Source organism: Blennius ocellaris (genome assembly GCF_963422515.1).
Source record: "Blennius ocellaris genome assembly, chromosome: 3".
Lineage (NCBI taxonomy): Eukaryota > Metazoa > Chordata > Actinopteri > Blenniiformes > Blenniidae > Blennius > Blennius ocellaris.
Window position 1 is genome coordinate 30,178,294 of NC_137652.1, and position 14,729 is coordinate 30,193,022.

The following is a 14,729-nucleotide window of genomic DNA, read 5'->3' on the forward strand; positions in this document are numbered from 1 at the left end:
CCATCTACCAACATGCCAAAGCTACCAAAACAGAAGCCAAATGGCCGTGATGTGGCAGACTTGACTACAGCTCGTAGTGGCTCTGCTATAAACACCGACCCCGAGGCCAGTTCCAGCCCCCACTACAAACTTTTCTGAGCTCACAACTGAGGCTCTGCTAAAGTGCATTGCTACGACGTTGCGGAGGAAGGACAACGTATCCAGAAGCATGTGAAAGAAACACTAGACAACTTTCAGGCTGCGGTGGATGCTAAACTCAACAACCTCATGTTGTGCACTGATGCTGTGGTTGCTTCCACCGACACACTCAACACCCGTATGGCCGAGGCCGAGATGCGTATCTCTGGGCTTGAAGACCACATCCCACCACTAAAAATGAACTGGATGAACTGGAAAAATGCAACAAGGACCTAACAAACCAGGTGGAAGATCTGCCAGGTCGATCCAGGAGTAACATCAAACTACTAAACCTTGAAAGAGGCCACGGAATGAAGCGACCCGACTACATTCTTTGAAGGATTTATTCCCAAATGATTAAACCTACCGGTTGCTTCCATAGCCACTGGCCGTGTCTATCGTGGCTTCGGAGTAGCGCTAGCTGGAGAAGGACGTCCGCGCCCGGTGGTAACAAGGGATTATACAGCGCGATGGAGCCAGCCTGAGAATTGTTCCAGATGTCCCACCAGCTGTCAGGATGGCTAGGAGAGCATACGATGATGTGTGTACGGAACTTATCAACAGGAACATATGTTTCAAAATAGAAAAAGATATGTCCTGTGGTCCTGTCTTTCACTACTACTGATGGCACCAACAAGACATTCAGAGACCCAAAAGAGGCTGCAGCATTCCTAAACAAAGCCACAGACCCCTGGATATATTGCCTGAGCCTCTTATTCTTCTCAATGGGTGATTGGTGAGTGACTCTCTTCATGCCAGTAAATAACGCCATCTTGACTGAGCTGCATATTCATGGGGCGTGAATATGGGACGTGTGGGTAAAGGGTATCGAACACACTGGGAATAAACAGTGAGACATGTTCTGACAAACTCAACTACAAGTTCTAATGGCTTTTTTTGTGTGTGTGTGTGTGTGTGTGTGTGTGTGTGTGTGTGTGTGTGTGTGTGTGTGTGTGTGTGTGTGTGTGCGTGTGTGCGCGTGTGCGCGTGTGTGTGTGTGTGTGTGTGTGTGTGTGTGTGTGTGTGTGTGTGGTGTGTGTGTGTATCCATATGTGCGTGATTGGTATGCCTGACCAACACAGGGCTCAATGGAAGGGAAATTAAAATCTTACAATGTATAAAAGTGATACTTTGTCCTCGGACCCCGTCTACTATGGGTCGGACTGACATGCATTCCACAAATGAGGTAGACGAATTAGAACAGCACTGCATAGAAAACCAAAATTGTGAACATTATAATCCAGAATATCTACTGAACATTAAAAATGATTTTACATTTTCATTGATGCATCTCAACATTAGAAGTATTAAAAAACATCATGGCGACCTAGTTTCACTGCTTGCTAGTATAGGACACACTTTTGATATAATAGGATGTAGTGAAACTTGGATTAATGAACTTGCATATACAGATATTTATAAACTAGATCAATATACAATGTTCTACAAAAATAGAACTGGTGAAATGGGTGTAGGGGTATGCTTGTACATAAGCTCCCAATACACTGTAAATGAACTAACAGAGCTAAATTTATATGATGGATCTTCAGACTCACTATTCTTAGAAATAAAACCCCACAATGCAAAAAGTACTATAATTGCTGTAATATACTGCCCACCGGATTCGGAATTATAATATGTTTAGAGACCAGCTTGAAAATGTTCTGTGCCTCATCAATCAAAGGAGCAAAAACTGCATAATAATGAGTGATTTTAATATTGATACATCTAAAGAAGGGAAGAACGAAATTGATTTCATAAGTACAATAGTTTCTTCATCATTTATTCCCCAAATCAACAAACATACTAGAGTCACAGAAGCATATCCATTTTGGATAAGATAATAACAAATATACAAAACACTGATAACAAAGCAGGAGTCATATGCTCAGATATCACAGATATCACCCAGTCACATATTATATGAAACTGAATAAACGCCCTGCACCAAATCCATGTACAAGGAGAAAAGTTACGGTCTTAAACAACAAAACGCTCTCAGACCTGATCCAACACCTTCAAGCTAAAAACTGGGATTCAGTATTCAACACTGCTGATCCAGGCCATGCATACAACTTGCTAATATCTGAAATAACAGACTCAATCAATCACACTATCCCTGAAAAGACGATCAAACAAAATGGGCTGCAACTAAAACCTTGGATAACCAAAGGTATCCTAAAGTCTATAAAGAAGAAAAATTAATTATATGCACTGTATGCCAAAAATCACAACACTCAAAACAAATTATTATACAACAAATATAATAATATGCTAACAAAAGTAAAAAGGACAAGCAAACGGTATTACTTCACTGGTAAATTCAATAATGCTTCTGGAGATCAAAAGAAATCCTGGAAGGTACTAAATTAGATACTCCAACGCAACAACAAAACATCAGTCATCCCTGACACTCAAGTGCAAAATCAACCAAATGACAACAGTTTATCTAATGTTTTCAATCATTACTTTGTCTCTGTTGGTAAAAAACTATCTCAAAACATTGATCCACCAGGGGGCACCAATTACAAACACTATCTACAAGGAAATGACCCAAATTCATTATTTCTCAAGCTCACCTGTAAAGTAGAAGTGACTAGCATCACACACAACCTAAAATCATCCTACACAGCTGGTGCTGATAATATCTGTCGCAGAATCAATAAAGCCATAGCAGACCAAATAGCTGAGCCTGCATTTTTAATCTTTCCTTGTACAAAGCCATTGTTCCTAAAATGACAAAAATTGCCAAGGTAGTACCCATATACAACTCTGGGGATAAAAATGATACTCAAAACTAGAGGCCAACTCTTTCCAAAGTACTTGAGAGAGTTGTGTACTCCAGACTTGGTAAATATATGGAGAAAAACTATGTACTAGTATCTGCACAATATGGCTTCAGGAAAAACAGCACTACTATATTAGACCTTATAGAAAAATAAATGATGCATTTGAAAAGGGAGAATTTGGTATTGGTGTCTTTCTCGACCTGTCGAAGGCATTTGACACCGTCGATCATGAGATTTTACTTGGTAAACTAATGGTGTCAGAGGAGTAGCACTTCAATGGTTCAGAAGTCATATCTGTGAAAGAGAACAACATGTGAATGTGGATGGACAAAACTCTGGTACAAAAACCATAGAAATGGGCGTCGCTCAAGGATCCATAATGGGACCACTCTTATTCATAATTTATATAAATTACTTTGTTTTTCTAGTGAATTTCACAAAATACTATTCGCTGATGATACAAATCTCTTTGTATCAGACAGAAACATAGGCGAATTGGAAAAACGTCTAAATGATCAATGAGAAAATATAAATGTATGGTTTAAACATAATAAACTATCCTTAAATATCACTAAAACATTCTATATATGTTTCTGCTCAAGCAGACAAACATACAGGTGGAAAGGTAACCATCAAAATAGATGGGAAGGCTGTTCAAAAAGTAGACTCTAATAATTTTTTAGCAATACATATAGACGAATCATTAAAATTCACAAAGCACATCAAACAACTCGTCAAAAAATGATCTAAGTATGTGGGCCTATTCTTTAAAATAAGGCATCAACTTGCTGAGGTGATGCTAACCTTATATAGATCTTTATTTGAGCCTGGTTTGACCTATTGCAACGAGATTTGGAATAATACTTCCCCTACCTATGTCACAAAACTACAGGTTAGAAAGCCTTAAGAGCCATCACCTGGTCCACGCCCTATGCCCCCTCAGACCCTCCCTTCCACAGATATGGCCTCCTAAAGCTCCCAGAAATGAATAAATATCAAAATTAATGTATGATGTACAGCGTGGTTCACAAACTAAACAGCAGACTGTGTGAACTTATCCCTCAGTACACAGCCTCACAACAACAGTATACAAGGGGGAAACATATGTTCAAAGGGATAAACAGGAAACGAAAATCCACCAACTTTAGTATCTGCTGTAAAGACCCACAAATATGGCCTGAGTTAAACCAGTGTTTTTCAACCTTTTTGAGCCAAGGCACACTTTTTTCTTTGGAAAACTCTGGAGGCACACCACCACCCGAAAATGTTAAACTCTGCAGCCTCTATTAACAATATAAAGTCTTTCTCATCAAAGTTTTAACCACAGGAATCCAGTAAATCCAGAAACCAAGGACTTTTTTTAATAGTGACTCCCTCAGTGTGAAACCTGGACCTGATGGATGAAGAGCTGAGATCCTGGTTTTCTAAAACTTCTCCATCACTGTCACTGACACAGTACTTTGATACAAGATGGTAGCAGGAGGTGGAGATGAACCACACTGACGTCTGTCACTTTACATTTCACCGGCAAAGTTCTGTGCTGCCCTCTAGTGGTGAAGAGTATTGTAGCATCACGGAGTTGGTCGCTGCAGTGCATGATGGGAGTTCAGGTTTTGTGTAGCTGGAGGTTATGGAGGGTTATTGTTGGGGTTGTTGTGTGTTGGTTTGTGCTTGTGTTGTGTTTTTGTTCCTCGGTTCAGATCGTTCATTATCTCAGCTAGTTTGGTTTGTTGGATGTTGGTGATCAACCAGGAGTGAGAAACGTGTTGTGTGGAGTCTCATCTTGTTATGAAGTTCTGGTTGCGTGTGTTCATGTCAAAATAAAAGCCTCTGGTGATCAGCTGGCAGAAAAGAATCTCGACTCAGCAATTCTTCCGCGGCGCTCGCCACAGTATTAATACTTGAGTACTCTGCACACTGCTCTCAGCGTTGACAGTGACTCTGAGAGCATATGTTCTTTTAGAAAAAATGTGAAATTGGATAATTTCCCACGGTACACCTGACGATATCTCACGGAACACCAGTGTGCCGCGGCACAGTGGTTGAAAAACACTGAGTTAGACGATGATATTAAGCAGTCTGCCTCATTAGCCAAATTTAAAATAAATCTAAAAAGAAGACTTTTAACCCACTACAGCACTGATTAAGGTGAATTGTGGCCACATTTTCTCCTGTAGGCTAACTTGACTTTTCATTTGTATGTGATGGTGAAAAAAGGGAGGGAAAGATAATAAAACAAACAAACAATAATTACAATAGTGATAAATAAATAACAAAGAAAGCAATGCTGGAAGTGCAAACAACTCCATGAAACTCAGGAGGAAATTGAGGACCACTTCAACAGTCACCTTGCTTATATGTGATCACGTATCATGCAAACCTAGATCTGTGTGTGTGTGTGTGTGTGTGTGTGTGTGTGTGTGTGTGTGCACATCATTAGAGTAATGCTTGTAATATGAATGTAGGCGCTTGAGTATGATGTACATTATTGTATGTCTGTAATTATAATCTGTTACTATTTCTTATTTTATTTGATCTCCTGTCTCTTGTCACTTTTGTTTTCTGTCCCACAAATGCCAGGATTCCATCTATAAACTCCATTTTTTCACAGTGCCTGTGAGGTTCCAAGGCAGACACCCTGACTCGGGATGTGGTCGGCGGGTGTTGGGAGACAGGATGCGGCAAGGATGAGAGGGTTGACGTGTTTTCAAAAATAAACTTACATTTATTTTGATTTTTCTTTTTACAAACGTTCACAGGACTCTTTTACTTGCTGCCTCACAACAGGCCAGCAGACACAGACTCACGTTCTCTCAGTCTCTCAGTCTCTCAGTCCCCCCGACACTGACAGCGGGCCTCTTTAAATAGGCCCCGCCCCACTCTGAGTTTAGCCAATCAGGACGTGCTGGACTGAAACAACCGTCTAAGGGGTGTTTAACTGATCCTAATTTAACCAAACCAAAGAAATATATGAATCAAATACACATCCATCAAACAAGCATAATTATATACAAAATATATACATTATATTACCGTGATACATCACCCAGTCCCCACTATACATATTTACACCCAAAAATACAAACAGTACACCCCCACACCCAGTGGACTGTTCCACCCGCCGTCTGCCCACTGAAGTACAGCTCCTTCAGCGGCGCCGAGGACCAGGAAGTGCGTGAGGTGAGCTGTGTTCAACATGAGAAAGGGCTGTCACTTTCTCACAGTGCCACAGAGATGTATAAAACACTATAATGTATCTGGGAACTGTGATATTGTGAAGAATAAAGAAAGGAGAAGTAGAACAGGACAAGCTGGACGACACTGCACAGGTGTGGAATGCACACAACATAAGGCTATTGAAAAACGCCAATGTCCCTCGAGGTCGACCTAATGTGACGTCTGCGCTGCCTGAACGCTATGGGACGAGAGATTACCTGTCACCTGTCGAGGGCCAACATGTCAATGTGTGCAAAGATCGGTGCGTCTTTTGGTTGACCTGACCATGTGATCCAGATGTGTATGAACTCTGTAACGTATTCATGGCTGAGACCCAGCTGACCCCCCTGGCAGATACATATGATGCTGCAAGCTTGTACATGCAGCTGAGTGAAGCCATCAGTGCGTCTGTATAGTAGATAGGACTTTCACAGTTAACGTGCCACTGTTTTGTCCTGCCTATATGTTTTTCCTTTGCAGTGATTTTCAATGTAATTAATTGTGCCTGCCTCTTTAAGAGGCGTCGCACAATTATTACAATCCTGGGAAAACGCCGTTTTAAAAAAAAAATTCTTATTAATTGTGCCTGCCTCTGTAAGAGGCGTCGCAGAATTATTACAATCCTGGGAAGGTGCCGTTTTTTTTTATTATTCCGCTTCTTCCGCCGCTTTTACGGATCGCTACTAGTACCACACCGTTTGTCGTACATACACAATGATATATCAAAACGTGCGCAATTATCGGGATCGGTGCGGATCTATTCAGATTTTGGATATCGCAAACGGTTTCCGAACAAAACGTAAAAAACGGTGAAAACTTTTCCCATAGACTTGAATGACATTCCAGAAACAAATTCACAAAAAAAAATCAAATTTTCCACGCCACATCACGTCGCCAAATTTTTAGCTAGAGACTCCATCGTACTCTTAAAACGTTGCCGCACTTGTCCTCTATTCACATATGTCCTCAGATTTTTGTCCAATTTTAAACTGAGAGCCTTCAAATGTCATCAAGTTTTCCCTCCTTTTCCCAGTTTTGTATGGGTGTGTATGTGGAGAGGTTAGAGTGAGGAGATTTCGGTTAGAGTGAGAGAAACTGCCGTTTTACAAAAAAAAAAAACTTTTTATCTCGTTGCCACGGCCACATTTCTTCGTCTTTCTCAACATATTATACATCAAAATGTAGCTACAGGCCTTGTGCTTCTCACGAGGGGACACTTTTGTCTCAGAGAGACACGGTTCTCCCTCCAGGGGACTTAATTGACAGGGAGCGCAGGATTTTCTGTAACCCCGCTCCTATGTATTGTGGGGAGACGTTTTCTCCCCAAATCCCCAAAGTTCAGCCATTTGTTTCAAGTCCTCACGGGGAGACGGAACCTCGTGAGGACATGAAAACCACACCGTTCATCCTTCAACTTCTCCCGACGCCCACGGTGAAGGAATTTTTCACCCAAGTGTCACGGTTCTCCAACTATATGCAGTTGTTCGGGACCTGCGTTTGTGCTTAAACCCCTTCTTCCCTCAGATAACGTCTCATAGTCTCTGCCACCTGCAGCCTGTCAATCAGGAGCCGTCTCCATGACAACTCACAAGCTGCTCCCAAGCAGGCTGGCAGCACAGACTGAAGCAGACAATCTGCCTGGCAACAAATACGGCTCCTCTGATTGGCTCGACCAGTAACATGATGGTTGACCACATAGTGCTCACACACATACAGTATCTTAGGCAGCATACGTTTCAATGCATTTTAATGCTGATGGAAATGACTCAGCATCAACACTTGTTAGCATGCCAATTAGTATGCTAACAAGTTTATTCAATTGAGCTGAAATTTGGAGGGTGGCCTCATGGGGGCGCTGCGATCACGGCGCACTAGCTAATTAGCCGCCGCACTAAGCTAGTTGGCTGAGCATGTCAGAATGTGACTTAACTCCAGATTCCAGGTCAGCCACACCTGGGAGGTAACCTCTGCACTTTTCAGGCAAATCGCAGGTGTTAGTATCGCATGCTAACAAGTTTGTTCAAATGAGCTGAAATTTGGAGGGTGGCCTCGTGGTGGCGCTGCAATCGAGAATCACTAGCTATTGACATGGTTTCCACGTACTTAAATTGCCTTTAGCTGTTAGCATTGCATGCTAACAAGTTTGTTCAAATCAGCTGAAATTTGGAGGGTGGCCTCGTGGTGATGCTGCGATCGAGAATAACTAGCTAATGACATGGTTTCCACTTACTTAAATCGCAGGTGTTAGCATCTAATGCTAACAAGTTTGTTCAAATGACCTGGAATTTGGAGGGTGGCCTCGTGGTGATGCTGCGATCGAGAATAACTAGCTAATGACATGGTTTCCACTTACTTAAATCGCAGGTGTTAGCATCTAATGCTAATAAGTTTGTTCAAATGACCTGAAATTTGGAGGGTGGCCTCTTGGTGGCGCTGCGATCGACAATCACTAGCTAATGACATGGTTTCCACGTACTTTTGACCCCGCCGCCGCCTCGCTCGGCAGCAGGGGGCGGCAGGTGGCAGGCACAATAAAATTTCCGCGGGAATTTTCTAGTTATTGTTATTATTATATTATTACTAGAAAATTTGATTTATTTCAATGTTTGATGTTTGAATAAAATGTAATCCTGCTTTACCGCATGTTTCTGTTTTTTTATTATTTCACATAGAGGTTCACTTCCAAGAATTTAAAATTAAGGTGTTAGGGATTTCACAGTTTATATCACAAGCTTTCTGATTTATCTTCAAATTGAAAATATCTTATGTTTTCTAAAGTCCAAGTCTGTTGATAACGTTTGATGCACAATTATAGTGGCAGGCCATCTTTCAGAACAAAAGAATGAAATGCTGAAGCTTTATTGAACAAATAAGTGCTTTATTATGAACAATTTCACAATCCTCAACATGTGTGTTTTATTAGCTGAAGTTTACAATTACAACTGAAATTTATGTTTAAATTACTGAAGTATAGAACATCTTTAACATTAACACTGTCTTTAAACATTAACACTCTTTTTAAGCATTAACACGATCTTTAAATATTACCTTTATAAAGGCAGAATTTTATGTAAAAGCTGGTGTCGTAGATTCCATAATATTGTAAAAGGCTCAATAAAGATGATTTTGATGAGGTAGGACTGCAGAATACATTTCAATCACAAAACACAAACAATGCATGTCCTTTGATGCTGGTCATAAAGCTCAAAGAATGTCCATTTCAAGATAGTTACTTGAAAGGATGTTGTCAAACTCTAAACGAAATTCTGGGTAGGAACTGTAAGTATACGGTACTTCCAGTGCAGCACCACAGGTATGAGCAACAGGCCTGCCAAGTCCAGTTTCAGCACTGAAGCAGAGCAGAATTTTGTCAACACAAATGACAGTTGCACCTGTGCAGAACCGCAGGACCTTTTCAGCTTTATTTTCATCAGCATTTTTCATGTAACGTTGGAGATGGTTGAACGTTGTCTGTTCTCTCCGAGACAAAGATGCCTTTGATGTTTCAAGGAGTTGGAGTATTCTTTTGCCTGTAGCCTTGTTAGACTCGTAAAGAGATGACACACTGTTTTTGTCTGGTAGTTTCATATGTACATCTCCTATTGGTGTACAAAAGCAAGTGATGACATATTTTGGCCCTTGAAGAATAGCTTTATGAACCATCGTTTCAACGGTGTCCTCCATATTGGTCTTTGAGGTACGGGGGTCTGGGTCTGTGGTAGCTTCCTGCCCTGCACCGAGAGAGTGCCGAGGGCGGAGAGGACCTGAACACTTTGTGCAATGTGCCGCTGAAGAAGAGTCCTCAGGAAACTGAGATTTTGTGGAGCCTCCAGTGGTTCGGCGCAAACTTGTCTGCCGGCTGAGTCCATGGCCAGTTCGTACTGTCAGGGTTTGTGAACTCAATTGCACGACAGACAAGAAGCTCAGTTCAAAAGTGTTTTATTTTCCAAAACACAGCAGAAGCAAAGTCAGGCAGTCCAGGGTCAAAAACCAGAGCAGGCGATTGAGGAGGAAATCCAGGAGGCAAAGTCGGGCAGGCAGAAGGTCATAAACACACAAAAGCAACACGAGGAAAAAAGGCGGGTACGAATGGTGTAAGAACTCAGACGAACTGGCAACTGGAGCTGGAAGAGAGAGAACTAAATACACACTAATGACAACGACAGACAGCTGTGATCAGGAGGAGGAAGCAGGAGTGCACAGGGGCGGAGCTAAGGGGAACACAGGGGCGGAGCTAAGGGGAACACAGGAGGGGAGGAGTGAAAGCAGGATCATGACACTCCCTTCTGACATGTCCACACAGACACACAGGCCTGGGGAGCTTCAAATGATTACAGCAGACTTTCCTGTTCAAGGGCCTGGAGCCAAGGTGAGGCATACATCTACCAAGCAGAAAGACTTCAACAGTATAACCAAAGAGATCCTTACAGCCCCCACATAAACAGGGAAATAAAAGTGCAGCTATGGAAAATATGAGGACAGCAACTGACAAAACCCAAGCTGCAACGTCTTACAAAGGTATACATAAACTCAAATAAAGCCTCTGTGTGTGCTTGTGTGTTTCAGCTGGGTGTTTGTCTTTGAGAAGGCTTACCAAGTGAGGGACACAGCCATTGAGTCCTCAGTGATGACCAAGGTGAAAGGCTTTGGAGTGTACAACAACAAGGTGATGGATGTTGCAGACTACGTCACTCCTACACAGGTGTGTGTGTCTGGATTTTGACTTGTGAATGAGCATGACACTCATACCTCATTAGAATTCTTTTTTTTCTGCAGGGAGCCTCAGTGTTCTGCATAATCACCAAGCTCATCACCACAGAGAATCAGGTCCAAGGATACTGTCCTGAGGTAAGTTAGTCTGATTAAAATTACTGTTACTGTTACATGACTGTCACGCTTTAAACATTATTACGACTGTGATGGATAATTCCACCTGTCTCTGGGACAATGAGTGCAATGTAGATAGAATGATAAGGGCCTAACCTGTAAAGGACTGAGGTCCTGCAGGTATCCTCTTGCATCCTGCTTCCTGTCCCATCCTGTCTCTTACCCATTTCTGCCCCATCCTACCTTCCAGCCATACTTGTCTCCTGCCCCACCTTGCTTCTTGTAGCACCTTGCTTTCAGCCTCCTTTCTCATCTTCACCCATCGACCTTGTATCCAAAAAATGTCTCCTGCCCCATTGTGTTTCCTGTCCCATCCTGCTCATTGTCTCATCCTGTCTGCTGCTCCATTCTACACCATCCCATCTTCCATCCCACCCTGTTTCCTGTCCCATCTTGTTCCACCCTTTTTCCTGCCCCATCCTGCCTCCTGCCCCATCCTGCTTCCTGCCCCATCCTGCCTCCTGCCCCATCCTGCTCCGTCCTACCGTTCATCCCACCCTGCCTCCTGCCCCATCCTGCCCCATCCTGCCTCCTGCCCCATCCTGCGCCATCCTGCCTCCTGCCCCATCCTGCCCCATCCTGCCTCCTGCCCCATCCTGTCTCCTGCCCCATCCTGCCTCCTGCCCCATCCTGCCTCCTGCCCCATCCTGTCTCCTGCCCCATCCTGTCTCCTGCCCCATCCTGCCTCCTGCCCCATCCTGCCTCCTGCCCCATCCTGTCTCCTGCCCCATCCTGCCTCCTGCCCCATCCTGCCCCGTCCTACCGTTCATCCCACCCTGCCTCCTGCCCCATCCTGCCTCCTGCCCCATCCTACCTTCCATCCCACCCTGCCTCCTGCCCCATCCTGCTTCCTGCCCCATCCTGCTTCCTGCCCCATCCTACTTCCTGCCCCATCCTGCTTCCTATCCCATCCTGCCTCCTGCCCCACCCTGCCTCCTGCCCCATCCTACCTTCCATCCCACCCTGCCTCCTGCCCCATCCTGCCTCCTGCCCCATCCTGCTTCCTGCCCCATCCTGCCTCCTGCCCCATCCTGCCCCATCCTGCCTCCTGCCCCATCCTGCCTCCTGCCCCATCCTGCCCCATCCTGCCTCCTGCCCCATCCTGTCTCCTGCCCCATCCTGCCTCCTGCCCCATCCTGCTTCCTGCCCCATCCTACTTCCTGCCCCATCCTGCTTCCTGCCCCACCCTGCCTCCTGCCCCATCCTGTCTGTACACATTAGTCTATTATAATTGTAAGTGTCGTTAATCTGTTATGGAGGTCACATTGAATTAAACATATATCAGATTACCTTCTTTGTAAAGTCTGATATATTTTGTTTCTTCCTGTTTTATTTTGATGCTCACCTGTCTCGTCTCCATCAATGCACACTAGTCATTTCTGTCTCACTGTCTCCTGTTCACCTAATTGTTGTCAGTTTAGCTTCCCCACCGCCAGTAGACATAACCCCTTTTCTTCTTGTGTCAGTGCTAGATCAGCATCATACCTTGTACCATGACATCCCGAGTTCCTGTGTTGTTCCCTGTGTTTCATGTGTTTTTGGGACTACTCATTAACTTTTGCTGGTATTTTGGAGTCCTTGTTGGATTGAGTTCATGTGAAAATACAATTAACATTTCATACCTTAACTCATATTTGAATGTAATGTTTCTCAGAATGTCAGACTGGTTCTTTGGTAGAATCAGATTTGCTCTGCATACTGTACATGCTGCAGTGGTGCTGTGGGATGCTGGTGGCCCAGTCATGTGGGACACCTCAAAGACTTTATGGGATGTCATTTCCTGGGACTTTTTCTCTGGGTTAATTATGGTGATCCCTACAGTTTTGGTGTTTCTGGTATCATTTGGGGTGATCATTCTGGGGTGATCATGGCTTAGTGGTAGAGAATGTAGAGTGGTCGTCCAATAACGGGATGGTTGGTGGTTCGAATCCCACTCTATCCAAATCATTGTCATTGTGTCATTGGGCAAGACACTTTACCCACATTGCCTTGTATGCACGGGTATGATGGTTTTGGTCAGAGGGGCTGTTGACGCAAAATGGCAGCCACGCCTCGGTCAGCAGGCCCCATGGCAGCTGTGGCTGCAACGTAGCTGACCACCACTGGTGTGAATGAATAATGGTTTCTGGACGCGCTTTGAGTCAGCCTGAAAAAAGCTCTATTTAAATCCAAACCATTATCATCATCATCATCATTATTATCTAACCCTTTAGCGAAGTTTCATGCAAAAATGTATTACAGGCCTTTCTAGCACTATATTGGTGTCAGGAGTGGGATGGATTGCCAGAGGAAGACAGAACCAGACTGGATGGAGGAAGAAGCCTGGAAAAAGCTGCTATGGTCGCTGACAAGTGGAGAACACCCAGTCACCCAGACAGTTCCAGTGACCGGCGAGCACACCATCTCAAGAAAGCAAGATTGCCTGATGACAGTAATGGTCAAATCCCTGCTGGACCTCTGCAGTTCATTGACCAAAGCAGCCATCAAGCTGCCAAAATATGACAGCATGAACCACCTGTAACTGGACTGCAGGTCCATATTGCAGCAGCACACAACGGCTGGACAAATGAAGAACCTGCCACACATCTGGAACTTGCCCGAGCAGGCCAAACACAGCAGATGAGAGCCAGAACAACTTAGCGAGAGCGAAACAATATTGGGATGGCCAGGGGTTGCCCCTCAAGCTCCATTACCATTCCAAGGCTGCTGAATGCTAGCGGGATGTTTTGGTTGCACCAGAGCTCTTATAGACATGAGGTTTACCATCTCTCTGGTGCCACCAGGAGTTCCACCAGGCACGACTCGCTCACTTGCTGCTGCATGGACCCCCACCAAGACTCAGCTGATGACTGTGATCAGAGAAAAGGTAAGCTGGAGAGCAAGACAAATGCTGTGGATCCGAGCTGGCAGTCAGGATGTGCTGCACGGGTTCTGGCCCACTAACATCATGCAACTGTGAATTATTGACCTGGACCTCATATCATGCTTGGGAGCCTGCATCAGGTGCTACATGGGCAACGGTGATGGGGGCAGAGACTCATGCCATGTGGGAGAACGAAGAAGGAGGGACTCAAAAGGACCAAGGCCACCAGGAATGCAGATCCAAGCCCTTACACAGCACTGGAGATTCTCCCCTCCAACACAGCAGCTCATCAGCAGGGACAGAGAAAGTGGTGCAGAACCTGTGGCAATGGAGTTGCAATGGTTTAGAGTTGACACATCCCTGAAAGATTTGATGGATATTTTTGTTGCCAAGAATGAGGACTGTATGCACACAGGACTGGTCTAGCACCACCGTGACACCAGCCCAGCCTCGCCCATCCACCAGGTAGCAATGGACACGATCCACTGGATGGCTACTTCTGGAATAACTGAGCCACCAAGTCTGTGGGTAGTGCCAGCTGTCTTATTCAAAAAGAAAAACAGTGACTATGTTGACTACTGATGCCTTATTAGCATCACAAAGAATGACTCCAACAGGAGCAGCTCATCCCATCCCCCATATTGATGGAGCTCTGGATTGGATCACTGGATCTAAGCGGTTCAGTTCCCTCAACCTACAGAGTAGCTACTGGCAGGTGGAGTTGGCAACCAATGTTAAACCAAAGACTGTTTTCACCATTGGTCAGGAGTTGGAGCAATTCCAGGTGAAATGGTTTA

General features: G+C 44.2%; 1 protein-coding gene across 1 annotated transcript in view; it reads left to right on the forward strand.

Annotated features, from left to right (window-relative positions):
• The window catches only part of p2rx3b (purinergic receptor P2X, ligand-gated ion channel, 3b), a gene marked incomplete at both ends in the record, with an annotated part of 41,106 nt that overhangs the window by 1,654 nt on the left and 24,723 nt on the right, over positions 1-14,729 (forward strand). Inside the window, 2 exons of the mRNA XM_080516769.1 lie at positions 10,749-10,884; positions 10,959-11,030. Of these exons, the coding sequence (XP_080372895.1) occupies positions 10,749-10,884; positions 10,959-11,030 (208 nt within the window). The remainder of the gene's footprint in view (positions 1-10,748; positions 10,885-10,958; positions 11,031-14,729) is intronic.